The sequence below is a fragment of the Musca autumnalis genome, unplaced genomic scaffold, assembly GCF_047663935.1.
Source record: "Musca autumnalis isolate F117 unplaced genomic scaffold, ASM4766393v1 scaffold_4, whole genome shotgun sequence".
Lineage (NCBI taxonomy): Eukaryota > Metazoa > Arthropoda > Insecta > Diptera > Muscidae > Musca > Musca autumnalis.
Genome location: NW_027411977.1, coordinates 137,926,559 through 137,943,181, shown reverse-complemented (window position 1 = coordinate 137,943,181; position 16,623 = coordinate 137,926,559). Strand labels below are relative to the sequence as shown.

At 35.2% G+C, this 16,623-nt stretch overlaps 1 protein-coding gene across 1 annotated transcript; it reads right to left on the bottom strand.

Annotated features, from left to right (window-relative positions):
* Positions 1-15,079: 15,079 nt before the first annotated feature.
* Positions 15,080-16,378, bottom strand: LOC141401744 (uncharacterized). The gene is made up of 4 exons (XM_073982145.1): positions 16,263-16,378; positions 15,827-16,201; positions 15,584-15,759; positions 15,080-15,523 (listed from the first exon to the last, which is right to left on the bottom strand). Exons 1-4 carry the CDS (start codon positions 16,287-16,289, stop codon positions 15,358-15,360), a joined length of 744 nt encoding a protein of 247 aa, XP_073838246.1. The 5' UTR covers positions 16,290-16,378; the 3' UTR covers positions 15,080-15,357.
* Between the last annotated feature and the right edge of the window lie 245 nt (positions 16,379-16,623).

Genomic DNA, 16,623 nt, shown 5'->3' with positions numbered 1-16,623 from the left:
CTTCATCACATTATAGAACCACCATTTCGTACTTGGTGTTCGATTTTTCAAACAGTAAAATCAATTTTTTTTCAAAAAAATATTTATGGATTTATGGATCTATCAGCAAATAAAAAAATTCTTCCCTTGAAAACTCCCCCTCGATGGTAGGGGAACATTTTTTAAACCCACATTTTTGGATACTTTTTAAATTAATTTTAAAAAATTATTAAACAAAAATTAAATTTTAAAAGTAATCATGGGGAATTATTGCCAATATATGCAGCCGTTTCACAAAATAGAGAGAACTTGATTTACATGCGCAAGCGCGACTTTACATATGTGCAAGGTTGACTGTTCGAAATTTTGGACACTGGTCCTTAAGCTATATATCAGTGGCTATATCAAAACATGGAAATCTACTGAGAAATCAGGAGGGAAAAGTTATTATAGACCCACAGAAGACTAAATACTAAATTTCAGCCATTCCTGTAGGATAGTACGGCTAAAATCCTAAAAACACATTTCCGGGGAAAAGATTTGTAGGCCCAAATAAGACTCAGTACCACTCTTCAACAATTTTTTCATTCAAAAACGCTGAAATAAATTTATAAAACAACAAATAAATCAAAATTTTTTACTTCTACACATATAGGGTAAGCGCCAGTGTTCAAAATTTCGAAAACCATTTTCCGGGAAAACGAAAAATCGGATTTTTTTGAGTAGATTTTTGACATCAGTGGGTACTAGTTACCTAAATAAGTATTTTTTTTTTTTCTTATAAATAACTAGCTGACCCGGTCCGCGTTGCTGGCCCGTTGTTTGGGTTCTCCATGTAAACTTTAGTTATATATCCAGTATTGATACAGCCATAATAAGGCATCCCTCTAGAAACTTCATAATATAAATCAATGTTTTGACATAAATTCCATGTAATGGTATCCCCCAAATTTAAGATATAAAATCTCTTTTATTATACCCTTCACCATAAATCGACAGTTTAAAGCACTTTGTGACCCACATATAATGGTCGGTGCACGTCAATTAACATTGCTATATATTGGATTGTTGGTCTCGGTTGGGGTCGTAATTATTACTGCAGAGAATTGTCAGTATAGGTCTACGTTTTGATATAGCTCCCATAGAACGGTACCTGCTGATTTTCGCTATTTTTGAGGATTTAACATCATTATCACACAGAAATGGCTAAAATTTGGTTTTAATGTAATTTAAAGAGGAGAGCATAAATATTCGGATCGACCGAAAGGCACGCCTTTTTATTTGCGCTCGGTATGCAACAGTTATAGGTTCACGTTTTGATATAGCTCCCATAAAGCAGTACCTCCAGATTTTCGATAGTTTGGAGGTATAGTCATTTTTGGGAGTCGTAAACAGTCTTGCAGAGAATTTTCAGTATATGTCTTCGTTTTCATATAGCTCCCATAGAAGGGTGGCGACTGATCTTCGCTATTTTTGGTGGATTTAACCTCTGGATAGTGACATCTCAAGTTATCGGGATTTTACTGTATTCCAAAATGTGGATTTGATCGCGCTATCTCACTTATTGTTTAGTGTTCAGCGTTTATAGCATTTGTATATTATTATGTATATTATCTGAAATAATAAATGTTTGAACATTTTGTGATGACCGCGATATTTCACATCCGCGAAGACCATTCAGGGTCAAGACGGTAATTACAGTAGTATTGCAAACAATCTGTAAACAATACGTTCAAAAATATCATGGACTTTAAAAAAAAAAAATGAAGGAGAACCTCCGGTCACTACACTTAGCCATATTAAAATAGCTCACGACCGCGCTATCCCACTTGTTCAAGCTAGTGTTCATATCATTTTTGTGTCACGCTTACTAAAATTATGTATATTAATTGAAATAATACATTTTTGAAAACTTTGTGATGACCGCGATAATTCAGGGAAAACAATACGTTCAAAAATATCAAAGATTTCTAATTTTCTTAAAAACATTGTGGGGAGGACCACCGGTCACTATTCTTAGCAGAAAAAAACAGCTTACTACCGTTCTAATTAATTGAAATAATACATTTTTGATAATTTTGGGATGAACGCGATATTTAACTTCCGCAACGACCATTCATTCAAACAATTTGTAAACAATATATTAAAAAGTATCTTGAATTTCGCGGTTTTCTTAAAAAATTTGTGGGGATAACCACCGGTCACTACACTTAGCGGGATAAAAAAATAGATTACGACCTATTCTCGGACCTAAAAACTCCACATACAAAATTTCATAAGATTTCCCAATCGATTTTTCGGAATTTCTATATAGTGACATCTCATGTTATCGGGATTTTACTGTATTCCAAACTATGGCGTTGACCACGTTATCCCACATATTGACGCCAGTGTTATAGCGGTTTCGTAGTCACGCTTACTAAAATTAGGTATATTACCTGAAATAATAAATTTTTGAATAATTTGGGATGACCGCGATATTTCACTTCCGCGACGACCATTCAAAAAAATATATAGCCTATTTTCACCACCGGTGTTCCCAGTACATTATCTAAAATTTTCAAGAAAATCTATTCAGCCGTTTTTGAGTCTATTCGGAACATACAAACATACAAACAAACAAACATACTAACATACTAACAGACACACATTGCCTTTTATATATTAGATAAAAAAAATTTTCTCGGGACGAAATGGGCTAAGTTCGTTTTTCCGTTTGTAGCGCATTGAAATAATCATTTGCGACCCTATAAAGTATATATTTTCATGATAAGAGTAAAATCCTTACTCGATCTATGCATGTCCGTCCATGTGTGGCATCCACAAAAGTTGAAATAGGACACTGAATTTTGGAAAGCTGCTTCTTTTGTTTGCAGGCAGGACAAGTTCGAATATGGACTATGTATATCGGTCCATGTTTCGATACAACCCCATCAAACGGTACCGGCCGATTCAGGTATTTTGCTGTTTTTGGCTACATTTTCAAGCTGAATTAGCTATGGTTGTGAACATAGAGTCCACGTTTTGGAATAGTCTCCATAATCCGATTTCTGGTATTTTGACCGAACTAGTTATAGTTTGGTATGCAGGGTTCCTTGTGGTCAATAACAAAATGTATCTAACAAAAATTGCGGACATAGGTTCATGTTTTGGAATAGCCCCATATAACGGAACTAACCGATTTCGGATATCTTTTATGTTTTTAGCTACATTTTCAGACTGAATTAGTTTTGGAATAGGCCCCATAAAAAGGTACCGGCTGATTTAAGTTATTTTGGGAGTCATTTGGGTTCAAAGTGGTTAAACAACTTCTTAACCATAAATCACGGACACATGCACAAAGTTTTGGGTATTTTTTTAGTTATTATTTACATTTTCGGTCAAAATGGGATGCCATTAGGTATTTAAAGTTCGCAGTAGTTAAAAACTTCTCCATCCAAAATTGAGTACTGTACCGCCCGCTTTTAGGTAGTTTCAAGTTTTTAGATGGCTGAGTTATTAAATATTTGGGGTTCCCAGTGGTCAAATAACTTCTCCACCTAGAATAGTAGGATTGGTAATTTCCATATCAGTTCTGAATATTTCGTGGTGGATGTATAACAAGTTGGACCCGGCCCGGTTGTGTTGCTTATTCACACTTTCATCCTTAATATCAGAGCAAAGACGTTTTTTTGAGCTGTTCAAACAGCTGTTATATTCAATTAAAACAACATTTATCAGATTCATTCAAAAAAACAAAGTTCTAAAATGTCTCAGATTTCGTAAATAGAATAATGGTTAATTAATAATTAAAAAATGCTAAGAAAAATGCTAAATACTGTATGGAAATTTTGCGGCTAAATACAAAAAAAAAAAAAAAAAAAAATAAATAAAGCTAAATTTACCTGCAAAAATGCTAGAATGGTCACACTGGTAGCAATAGTCTGTGTTGTCCATGTCTGTTTTATGGTTTATTGTTGTTGTTATTGGGAGACTGTTAAAGTGGAGAATCTTTTACTATAATGAATCTCCGTTTGTAATAATCTCACATCATCGATATTAGGTGCGTGATTGTGTAGTCTACAGTGTTCGGACAATGCAGTTTTTTGTGTTATGTTTATATTTCTCAATTTTATGTCAGATTTATGTGCTGACATTCTGGTTTTTAATTTATTTTTTGTCGTACCGACATATAGTTTTCCGCAATTCTATCCACTGTAACACTCATCGTAAAATTTTACGGAGAATATTTTTGTCTTTGACGTCATCCATCTAGAATGATGTTTTGTGGGACAACATGGTATAAAAATTAATAAAGTACAACTTTAATCCTAAAACGTGTTTTTGATTTTTACAGATTCTGTGCGTTCAGGTAAGATTAGAGTTCTGATGTATTCTAAACGTTAAAACGTTTTTGGAAACCAAAAATACCCCCTTAATGACTCGCTTGAGGGTTAAATTTTGAAACTTAAAGACTCCTCGCTTTGTTGGCAGTAATATTGTCAAAGACACTATATGCCTAAAATGAAAGGATTCCAAGGAATCCTAACTCGAATATTTCCAAAAATGTACAAATAGGGGAAACTTCCCCAACGCATTTGTGGTACTTCCCGACGTAAACTTTCTAAACGCCGATACACATGTCTCCTTTTTTCGGTCCTTTTTCTTAATCTGTGCAGGGTTTCTTGTAGTTTTAAAAAAGTTCAATTTTGTTGTACAGTGTAATTAAATCTACATATAACGAATAAATTGCCAACACTTATACGTCTACACGGCCTAAATTTAATGGATTGGGTTTCATTGAAATTTAATTGAAATTGATACCTTATTGTTTTCCTTTATTTTGTTTCAATACCTATACCACACATAGTATCACATCCATTACACTATCAAGGTGTTTTTTGGTATACTTCTCCCAAACAATTTAGATAAGATTGAAGATGGAATAAAAAAATCAATAACAACCACTCAATTGTGTTCATTAAATTCAAATAAAACGAACTCCTCGTAGCAATGTTATTTAAAGTTTTATTCCTGCTTCAAATAACATTGTGGCAGGTATAAAACTAATGTGTTTTTTTTATACTGTTCGAAGCTGCTTGGTGGTGTTTTTTACACATAAGGAGATGTATTGGGGTGTATCGCCAAAAAAGGAGGGTTTCATATATTCAATTGTCAAATTTTACTAACACCATGCGTTTGATTCCTATTAATTAGAAAAGTTAAAATAAGAATCATACGCATGGTGGTTTCAACATTGGAAAGTACAAAATATTAAAAGAACTAATATGTTATAACAAAAAATTGCATAACTCATCTATTTGAAGCTGATTTCACTGTGTTCTCCCATTTTCGAAAGATTACATAAGTTCTCTTTCTCTTGGTATCTTGGAATCAGCTTAGGGCCCGAGGAAAAATATTTTTTGTTTTTAATGTGTTTTTTACACCTCAACCACCGATTTAAAAAAACCACGACGTTTTTGATAGAAAGCCGCTGTGAAAAAAGGAAGGTATGCCCGCTTAAAGTTGGAGATCTAAGGAAGCCTTTTTTTCTCTACATTTGCCGTTATAAAATACCTTTCAAAGTGAATATAATTTTTATACCCTCAGGGTATATACACTTTTATATGGGCAAAATATGCCTCATCGAAATAATGGTATGTTTAGACGAAATCCATTTCAGACAATTTGGAGTTGATTTAGTCATGTCCGTTTGTCTGTCTGGCTGGCTGGAGAGCATGATAACACTCGAACGGATCAACCGATTCGGTCCAAAATTTGGCTTTCGTAATATTTTGTCCAAACTTAGTTTAAGTTCGAAGATGGTTTATATCGCTCCAGTCCTTCGGGTAGCTCCCCCACAAAAGTTAGATGAAGTTTAAATATGGACTCAATCGATCGACTGCTTCGGGTACCTCCCACACAAAAATTCGGGAAAGTTCAGTTTCACATTTTTGTTGTAACAAATTCTATTCACTCTCCCGCATACGACGGTACAAGTTTCATCAGAGACAAGTCCATACTTCCTGAGAAAATAGCCTTAAGGGCGCAAAAAAACCCATAACACCGTGTGTAGTGGTTTGAGGGCAAGATAATTCTCCGATTCGTTCCAAAATTACGACGGTAAAAGGTTGTTCAGGCACAAGTCCACCATTTTTGAGAAAACAACCGGAAATGTGTAAAAAACCTTAAGGCATCATATCACTCGTTTACTCAAAGAGTGACATATCTCAAAAAATCTAGTTTCGAGAAAACACGTTTTAAGTTGCCGATGGAAACTTGTTTATTGCACAAAAAGTAAAATAACTACTAGGACCATCGTTTATAAGGAGCTAGCCAGACATCAGTACTAAATTTCTGTGCAAGATTATAAAGTGAATTTTTGGTGATTTATGCCAAACTCCTTGAACATAACCTATAACTCGTTGAGTTTTAGATATATCAACTTGAAAATTTGGCACAAGATAAAGAAGTAATTGTAGAAAAAATAGAAATTTCTAACAAAGAAACCCCATTTTTGAGTTATACCACTCTTTGATTAAATGAGCGATACATACATATGTAGTGGCTGGAGAGCACGATAACTCTCGAACTGATCAGCCGATTTGGTTCAAAATTTGGCCTTCGTTATATTTTGTGTAAAAACTTAGTTTCAATTCGAAGATGGGAAATACCGGTTCATAACTTCCGGTACTAAACAGATCCTTTGGAAATGTATACCGATGCTGTTCGTTGTGGTCCTGTTTACAGGTATATTATGTTTTCCTTGGACAAGTCCATGCTTCCTGGCATACTGGTCCAAAAGTTATACGATGACCCACAGAAATGACTAGTAGGCGCTATATCTATTGAAAAGATATGACTCCCAAAATTAGATCCAATTCAATAATGGACTATGCCAGTCCATTCCTTTAAGTACCTCCTCCGCAACACTTTTGAACTTTAATCTAAATCCACATTTATGTGGGCAACTTCAAAGGTTCAAAATTCTGAAAAGATCTGTCCGTAGATGAAAGTTTCAATTCATATAAGCAGAGGGTATATCTCCGTCGGCAAAGCCAACTGATACTTTTTTACTTGTTATTAAACAAGTAATTTTAATTTTAATTATTTTCTTGTTGGAGTCGTGCTTAATGACCGTTTGGAAGTGAAAAAGGAAAGACGACATATGACATGTTTCGCCTTTGGTAGAGACTCATCAGACTTATCGGCTGTGGAGCGGCTTCAGCTATCATCTAAATTTTCCTCTTTCAAATGCAATTTGTTTTCGTTTTCCAAGGACTCCGACAGAACCGAATTGGTACATCCGAACCTCTGCATAATGTTCTTCAAGTTTTGTTTTTTATATTTTTTTTTTTTGTCATTGGAGTGCTCCTATTTTCTGTACAACCGAATATTTTACAACTTTGCGTTTACAACTTTATTTTAGTCTCGCTTGGTAGGTACAAAGCTGTGTAAGTGATGACAAACAGGTTTACTGTGTGTAAATCCACTTTAAGAGGATGGTTTCGGCTTTTGTTCCTGCGCCTAAACAATTTAATATGTTCTATCTATTCTTGAGAAAATTGATTTGACAATTAATGTGTATTAAGTCCTTCGCATTGGTTTTGCTTCCGTTGCAAGGCAAAACAAATAATGACAATTACTTCCTTTATACTTTAATTTGTTTAAGTAAATTCGATTGTAAAGACTATATATTTTCTGATTGGATTCTATTGAGATTTGTAAGTTGTTACGTTATGCTGTGGTAGTTGTATTCTAAAATACAATAAACACGTTTACCGTATTTACAGGCGCTTACCATTGTAACCAAGAAAAACGAGTCTTAAGTTAGGTTAAAAAGAGGGGCGAGTAATCGCCAGAAGTAGACCTGTTGTGTGCTCTAGACTATCAGGTCATTTACCATTACCTGATAAAGATCTGGTATTGTGTCGTTTCCTAATAACTGGGATCTGATGTTTGCGAAAGCGGGGCATTGGCAGAGAAAATGTACCAGTGTTTCGTCAATTTCTCCGCATACCATTATCTGCACAATTAATAATAAGCCTACTCAACTCTGCCTTAGTAGGTTTTTTTGTGGTTCTCCCTATTTCCTCTCAATTCCATAGGGATAAGTGGGCATTTTTCCCATGTTTTTAACTCTAGACGAGACGCATTTAGTGTCTTTGCATTCTCTAAGTTTACTGTTGCTAATTCCCTTCCATTTTTGCCAGCGAATTTGCTATCTCATTACCTCTATTCCCCGCTTGTCCTGTTACCCATATTATAAGCACCGAACCATGTTGAGAATAGTTGTTGACCGAATTTATACAATCCAAGACTGTTTGTGATTTTACTGTCTTGGCTGTTATTGCTTTGACTGCAGTTTTACTGTCCGTAAGGACGTCAATAGTAGTTGGTATCGTGTTAGCATTAAGCCAGTTCAGGCACTCTGTAATCGCTCGGATTTCCGCTTGATGGACCGTATTATGATCTGGCAAACGAAGAGATATTTCATTCTCTGTTTCTTCAATGAAAAGACCCAGTCCCGTTCTCCCACCTAGCATGGAGCCGTCTGTATAACAACAGTTTCCAGTCGGCATTTGTGCTAGAGTTCCGTCGATCCACGAGTCTATGTCTGGAATTAATGCCTCGCATGAGGCAGCCACAATTGTTTCAGGTGTACGGTCCGATACAATGCTGTCCATTGACTCTCCCGTTGTTCTTTTGTTGTTGTCCTTTCTGATCCACTCGACCATCGTTTTAGGTCGTATAGCTGCGAGGCCACTTCTTACCTTATCCGGATTTCTATTGGGTGTATGAATAGAATAATTTCCAATGCCCACGTGGGTGTTGTCCTCATTGCGCCGCTTACACTTAAGCAGCACATTCTTTGGACTTTCTGTAGTATTTTAATACTACACTTTTTATCCATAACTGCCCACCAGACTACTGAAGCGTATGTTAGAATAGTTCTACGAGTAACTACGCTTTTGTGTAGCCAGTGTGTATTCTTAGGATTAGGACCCCACTTGGAGCCTATAGCCCTTCTACACGTTGACCAGCATCTATAAGCTTTGTTAGTTCTCTCTTGAGTATGGTCTTTCCATTTAAGTTTCCTATCCAGGATTACTCCCAGATTTTTAACTTAATTGGAAATATTGATTGTCTTGTTTAGGAGAACTGGTTCGTTAAAGAGTCCCAGTTTTGTTTTCCTAGTGAAAATACATATTTCCTTTTTTCCGGGTTTACGTTAAGACCTCTTGGTCTAGCCCAGTTGTACTCGAGTTTTAGGGCTGATTCAGCTCCTCTGCATAGCAAATTTGGATTCTTAACCCTCAGAAGTATTATAACGTCGTCTGCATAGCAGACTGAGTCAAATTTCTCATCGGTTAAATTTCTTAGTAGGCTATTTGTGGTAGTGACCCATAGGAGTGGAGATAAGATCTCCCCTGTGGCGTTCCCTGACAAACTTCGTCTCGAATTGTTACATCATGTAGCCCGCAGCTTATCCACCTATTCCTAAGCAACTGAAATTTATCTAAGGATTGGATAAGGGTTTCGGTGCTGACGTTATTGAAAGCACCCTCGATGTCAATGCATACCGCTAGTGTATACATCTTCCTGTCAGTCGTCTTAGCCGGCATCTACATCCTCTCAGCCTACGAGTGTAAGCAAAAAAAAATTAGTACCCCGAGAAGTGGACGTAAATGTGCCTTGAACAGATCCGACACTGCCGAATCGCATACAATCCTGTTCATAATGCAAACACTATTGTTGTCGGGACAACATTACATACCGAATCTGACCATATTTTTATGTGCGTGAAGATAAAAAGATTTTGAAAAAACACCACCACATTTATGCAGTACACATTCTCTCACGAATAACAGATATATAACAGTTAGTAAAAACGATTTTGACAAAATCGTTTTTGAAGAATATATGTTTTAGACTATTGCTCAGGATCTAGAAAAGATCCTGTCCACTTTCCATAAATGAAGGCAGATTTATATAGCTTCATTGTGGAAATTTTGAAATATCGACCGTTTATGAAAATACTACATGCATGAGGATGGACCCATGAGAAATCTGTGGGGTTAGGAATATATGGCGTATGCAGCTACCTAGAGCATTGGGTCGGCTATCAGAAAATACTGATACCCAATGGATTCATTGTAGAAAGTTAAACAAAATCTACGGATGATGAAATGCCCTCATATATGAGATGGACCCATTGAGGGCCCCCTAGGTGAAATCTGTGGGGGTAATAATATATGGCGTATGCAGCTACTAGGTCATTGGGTCGGCTATCAGAAAATGCTGATACCTAATGGATTGATTGTAGAAAGTTAAACAAAATCTGCGGATTATGAAATGCCTTCATATATTGACCTATTGAGGAGCCCCATAGGCGATATCGGACAAAACATTTGCAACTGACACATAAAATTTAGTTTTAGCACTATAATATTTATAAAAACCAACTTTTTGTTAGGTTTATCAGCATTAACATTTTCTTCGTACTCCGAAGAAAACACCCACAATAACTTTTTGTACGTTTTGTGCGTTCCAATTTTAATAGCGTACTTAAAAAATATCCCACATTTTAGTAAGACAAAGCAATTGCAACTCACTCTGTCACTATATAAATATGAGTTTTTACATTATTTTTGTGTCATATCCAGATTTTTATTTGTTAACGGCCCCTTTAAGACTTAATACGTCAATATATAAAGGAAACACAATATACAAAGTTGCAACTGATTCTGTTGTCAAATAGGACTAATACATTCAAAATATATTAAAATGACGCGTACTTTATATGGGGCGTTATATGGGGGCTATACCAAAACGTGGACCTATATAAACCAACTTTGGTAGGATTTTTTTTGGCCTCTGGAGACACAAAATACCAAATTACAACCGGTGGTTAAATGGGACAAATATCTTAAAAATTCCTAAAAACGACGACGCGTCACGCTTCATTTTGTATGGGGGCTATACGAAAGCGTGGACCTACATAGCCCGCTTTCAATACCAAAAGTCCTACGTACAAATAATAGATTTTCCCAAAATTTCATCCACCTACGTCAATCTGTTCGGACGCTAGAGTGATTTCCACAGACGGACAGACGGACGGACATGGCTATATGGATGTAGAATTGCACGCTGATCAAGAATATATATATTGTGGGGTCTACAATGATTATTTCGAGTAGTTACAAACGTAGTGACAAACTTAATATACCCGCATCCTATGGTGGAGGGTATAAAAATGGTAAGTGATTTGGATTTATATTCAGGCATGTTTTGGAACTTCACCGCTCATCATATAGGTGTATCTATATGTCATATGGGTAGATCTTTCAGATTTCTTCGTTAGTTCTATGTGTACACCAAAACAAGCACAAATTTAATATTGGATTGTGACATTTCAAGAAAAATAGATTTTTACGCTAATTTGTTCTTTTTGTTGTTTTTGCATAAATTTTGAGAACATATTAAACAATGGTCGTAAACAAAAACAAGAAAACAACCGGTTCTCCCAAGAAAATAACTGTGTGTCTGGCAAAGCAAAGAGAGCTTCTCTCTCCACTCACTAATTGAAAAACCATGCACTGTCAATAATAGCTTCGTTCCAGAACTAGAAAGTTTTTACACAATTAACCCATTTTGTACATTTTTCCCCGAAATGCGTTCCCGTACACCAAAAAAGTTGCAAAATGTTCACTTCTCTTTGGACAAAAATTGCGCTGAATAGCTTTCTCTTTAGAAACTTTTTACACGACAAATTTGAGCGAGCAAAAATGTGCCTCATATTTGTCGGCTTCTGATTCGCTGACACGCCGACTTTGACACTTGTTCCAGATTTTTTGACGTTTCTGCCATTTTTTCGTTCCCGTACATTTTTGAAAAATGTGTGTGTTGGACTTATTTTCGACAGTTTGCTCTTTTGACACTTTTATCATTAAAAAAGTACTGGAACGAAGCTAATGTTTGCTCAAATTGTTGTTCTTGTGTGCTTAAATTATGATTTAAATTATAAATGTTGGCAAAACTATACGGCAAGCACTTTATTTGAGAGATTCCATCATGAGAAAGAATATGTTTATTGAGCTAAGCGACAAATTATTTTCTAGTTTTAAGTGCATTTCTAAATAAAACACTGAAACTTATTTTTTTAATAACTTTTTTTATTTTTAGTATTAATTTTAAATTAATTCCTTGTTGGAATCAAGCTTAATGATTAATAATGCAAGTGAAAAAGGAAAGCTGACGACTCGAACCCACACACCCACCATTATGTGACATGACATGTTTCGCCTTTGGTAAAGGCTCCTCAGACATATCGGATGTGGAACGGCTTCGCTATCATCTAACTTTTTCTCTTTCAAATGCAATTTGTTTTTTACAACGCCGAATATTTGTTCAATCATTGTATGGCTTTCATGACAAACGCTTGGCGTAGTCTTTGAAAGTTATGAGTTTGGCTCTAAACACTAACAAGCCGTGACAACACTTTTTTCCTTGTGTTTTTCAAGACGTGGGTTCAAACCCCAGCCTGGCTCAGCTGATTTTATTTATTTGAAAAATTTGCCTTTTTTAGGCGAAGATCATTTTTAGTATTCATTTTTAAGAAATTTTTCATTGCGTTTGGCGACTTTATTTTTTATTTGGAGTAATTTAAATCGCGACCGCTCTTCCACAGGCCGAACAATGGAAAACCTACACAGATGGGGTCTCGACAACGACGCCAGCTGTGTGTGCGAAGCCCGAATCCAGTAGATCGACTACATAATTTACAACTGTGGTTTGGGCCGATATGTGAGAACTCGCATTATTAAGGTGCACAATGATTTGTCTTCTCTTGTTTGTTTTTCGATATTTCTCCGGAGACTTCAGGCAAACAAATTGTAGTGTACCACTCAAAATTAGCCGTCCTACGGTGTTCAAGCCATATGCCCAATTTTGGTAGATGGTAGAACAAAGAAGGTAACAGCAATACCCAGTTGACTGAACTGGGCTGTAATGTTAGTGTCAAATTCCATAAAACACTTTATATTATTATTTTTATTTTCGATGTATATTAGGGATATATACTTTTTGAGAAAAAAAATATGATTCAGAAAAAAAACGTGCCGAACACTATAACACCGCTTGTAGAAGCGGTACAATATTTGATAATATGTGTGGTATTTTGTTAAATTTGAAAAAATTAAAGCCCTAATAAACATTTGCTTCTTTGATTTCAAAACCAAAAGTTTGAAACAGCTTCTCCTCTTCAATGAATTTTTTGCGACCCCAAACATTTTTGCAAGAATTCTACTTTCTGCGAGAAATTATCCATTTAGTGGAATGATATGAATACTTTCAAATTGAACGTGTAACGAATTTTCATTCGTGTTTTTCAAAATATTCAATCGAATGTGAAAAATATTAATTTTATAAATTCCAATAATTTATAGACATTTCCTTGTTTTGTTTACATTTAACGTTGACACTAACATTGCAAACAAACACAAATTCCTATTTGGTTGTTGTTGAGTTGTATTTGTTGTAGTATTTACTCTACCTTCTTTGTTCTACCATGATGAACAACTTTCGTTGTATTTGGCTCGTCTTGGCGTCGTTTGGTGATTTCGTACGGAATCAAGCAGAATTTATAATGATTTCGCACACAAAAAATAAATCACAATACTCATGATATACAACCCTGTTTTTGCTTAAAAAAGTAAAAAAGTTACAACACTTTTCACGTATCACAATAAACATGGTAGATGTTCAATTGCTGCAACAAACAATTTAGTATCAAAATTAGTAAACAATGTGAAAAAATATTAAATTACTTTGTTACAATGCTATTTTTCATTGTGTTCCCCTACTTTTTTATGGTAATGTTAGAAAAAGAGCGAATTGTCAAAAATTGTTTCCATACAAATTTTCTAAAAAAAATAGGGAACAGGAAAATTACGGAAATTGCAAAAACACCAGCAGAAATGTCAAAATCAACGTATCAGCGTATTCAGATGCCAATAAACATGTTGCTAGTTTCTACTAGGCCAAATTTGTATAGCAGAAAACAGGAGAATAGAGTGATATTCAGCTCTATTTTTGTTTAAAGAGAAATGCAAGTCTTGCAAGATTTCGGAGTACGGGAACGCATTTGTAGCACTAAACGGGAAAACTACTGCAAGTAGTAATATTTTGCACATTCTGAACACAACATTTATCTACCAAAACTAATTTTTATGATGTCTCAACCATAAATCATTTTTAATTTTTTTCATTTGGTAGTATTATACACAATTAATACGATGTATAGAATTAATACGATATATATAAATAAAGCAGTAAAGTTCTATATTGTCGTACATTTTTGATGACTAATTCAATTTACAACAACTTGTTTTGAAAATTCATGTTCGATCAGCTGCGCATATGCATCTACCTTGATCATTGTGATATATTTGAAATCAACAAAAAAAGTAAGTGTAAACACCGGGGTTTCAGGATTTCGAGTGGATTTTGGATCGTAAGTGTAAACTTGGCAGAAGACCCACACGATCGATTGCTGTTTTGTAGGACTCATACGGACGATCTTATAAAGCACAGCGATCGTATTTTTTTCAAATTTCATTCCACCAATCGACACAAGGCTTTTTGAGCGATTTTAAAATTGTGCTGGATCCAACGAGGACAAACCTTTTTTACGGACAGGTGTTCACGCAATATCGAATGTATGCTGATGGAAGAAATGCCTCTGTATCTCACAGAGAACATTTACGTACGATGCACTTTTGCACGTCAAAAATTTTAAAAAATTATCGGACGAAAATGTTCGCGAATTAAATCCATTTTTGTGCAAATTGTGTTATTTTTTCAAGCCACTGTAAAAAATGCAACACATGGTCGTACGTCAAACCGTACAGAGTACGTTTATGCTAAAAAATGTCAAACTATCCAATAGAAATGTCAAATGCCATATGCCTGCACTTAGAAACTTATCTAGTAGCCTTTGTATTTAGCCCTGAAATTTGTGTTTATAAAAAGCCTAAAATGTTGGTCAGTAAAAAGAGCTTCTGAACCCATTTGAAACATGCTTGAAATAAAATTGGGAACTAAGGTTAAAAACAGAAAATTTTCGGGTCTTAAAACCCAGGTTTAAAACATTTGTTTTAAAATGCTGATGTTTTATTTTATTCATTAATTAAAGTCATTACCATATTTGCATTTTTAAAGTTTTTTTCACTACATGAGTATAACTCCAATTAGTTTTATTTGGTCTCTTCCAGAACTGCAATTTTTACTATTTTTTCGATAACACAAAGGAAAAAATGTTATCTTAGTAAAATTTAGTAGGTTCTTGCAGGTTCTTGAACAGAGCAATTTACTGCCTTTGTTGACTTCCAATCGAATTTATTCCAGTAAAATACTTCGGAATGATAAACCCGATACACTTGAACTGCAAAGTGCAGGCAGTTTTGGCGAGCATGATTTTAGAGCGCTGTCATAATAATAATCTCCGGGACAATTATAGACGGGTCCATACCACACACCATTGATAAGCACGCAGTTGATATATCTGAAAAAAAATTGTAATTCAAAAGGCAATGTTTGTGTTGTAACCGATTTTGGCTCTTACTGATGGCATGTGGTATTAGCGTCTGTACCAACAGGGTATCGACCTTCTGTTTTAATGGCAGCACAAAATCCTGAGGGGTTGTCTTTTGGTGACGGCGTTGTCGTAGGGGTTGTTGTAGCTTCTGTTGTAGGCCTGACTGTGGTAGGATCATCCCTAAATGAACAGGTTGGGGCTTCCTGTGAAGTTATTAAAATCATCAGTAATTAATTTGTCAAAATGTCCATTGAAAATCCGTTTGCAGACCTTTACACAAATTTGATGATTATTAGCATTGCACACCAAATTTCCAGAGCACTCGGCTTCGATATCTGTTGGTTTGGTACCTCCAAGACATAAACCAAACCTATTCGTACCGATGCAAGCAAATGTTTTAGTTTCGTCACATTTTCCACAATCATTACACTCGGAAAGTTCTACTTTATCGGTACACGTTCCCAAAATGGAGCAATAATATCCATCATTGCATTGAAATAACTTGCCAAATGGTTTGCTGCTTGAATTGCATTGCTTGTATTCACTATTCGAGACGCAGGCTGTGTTGCTCCCAGCATTGCAGACATTACAATCAGCTTCGGTGGAGGGGATAATTACACCGGCCAACAAAACGACGGCAACTAACTGCAATATTTGAATAAATGTTATCTTACATATTTGAACGTTGGCACACATTTTTACTTACTCCGAATATTTTAATAATGAGATTCATTTTCACCCTGAAAGTTATACTCAATGTTGATGTTTCATCAACAACTGAGGCCAAATGTAATTTTACACAATTTATATAGAAATCGCTGAGAGTAGTTTTCTGTTTGCAATAACATTCTTATCGCTTTCCTTTTTTTCGTAGATCTGATATACAATGCCGTAGCGTAAATATTATTGTCAGTTTTTTTTTTAAAAATTTTTATGATTCTCGTAAAATTAGTTAAATATTTGACAATAATTAGAAATATGATCAACATGATCGTTTGTTTTTTGCTTGGTATCCATAAATACAACATAAACTAGCAACTGCTTATAAAAAGATAAATAGAAAAATG

Excerpts from the sequence above, each read along its gene's own strand:
- LOC141401744 (XM_073982145.1), bottom strand. The coding sequence starts at position 16,289 with ATGAATCTCATTATTAAAATATTCGGA. Across the intron at positions 15,760-15,826 it reads ATCATCAAATTTGTGTAAAG|GAAGCCCCAACCTGTTCATT; the intron begins GTCTGCAAACGG and ends ATAACTTCACAG. Across the intron at positions 15,524-15,583 it reads GCTAATACCACATGCCATCA|ATATATCAACTGCGTGCTTA; the intron begins GTAAGAGCCAAA and ends ATTTTTTTTCAG.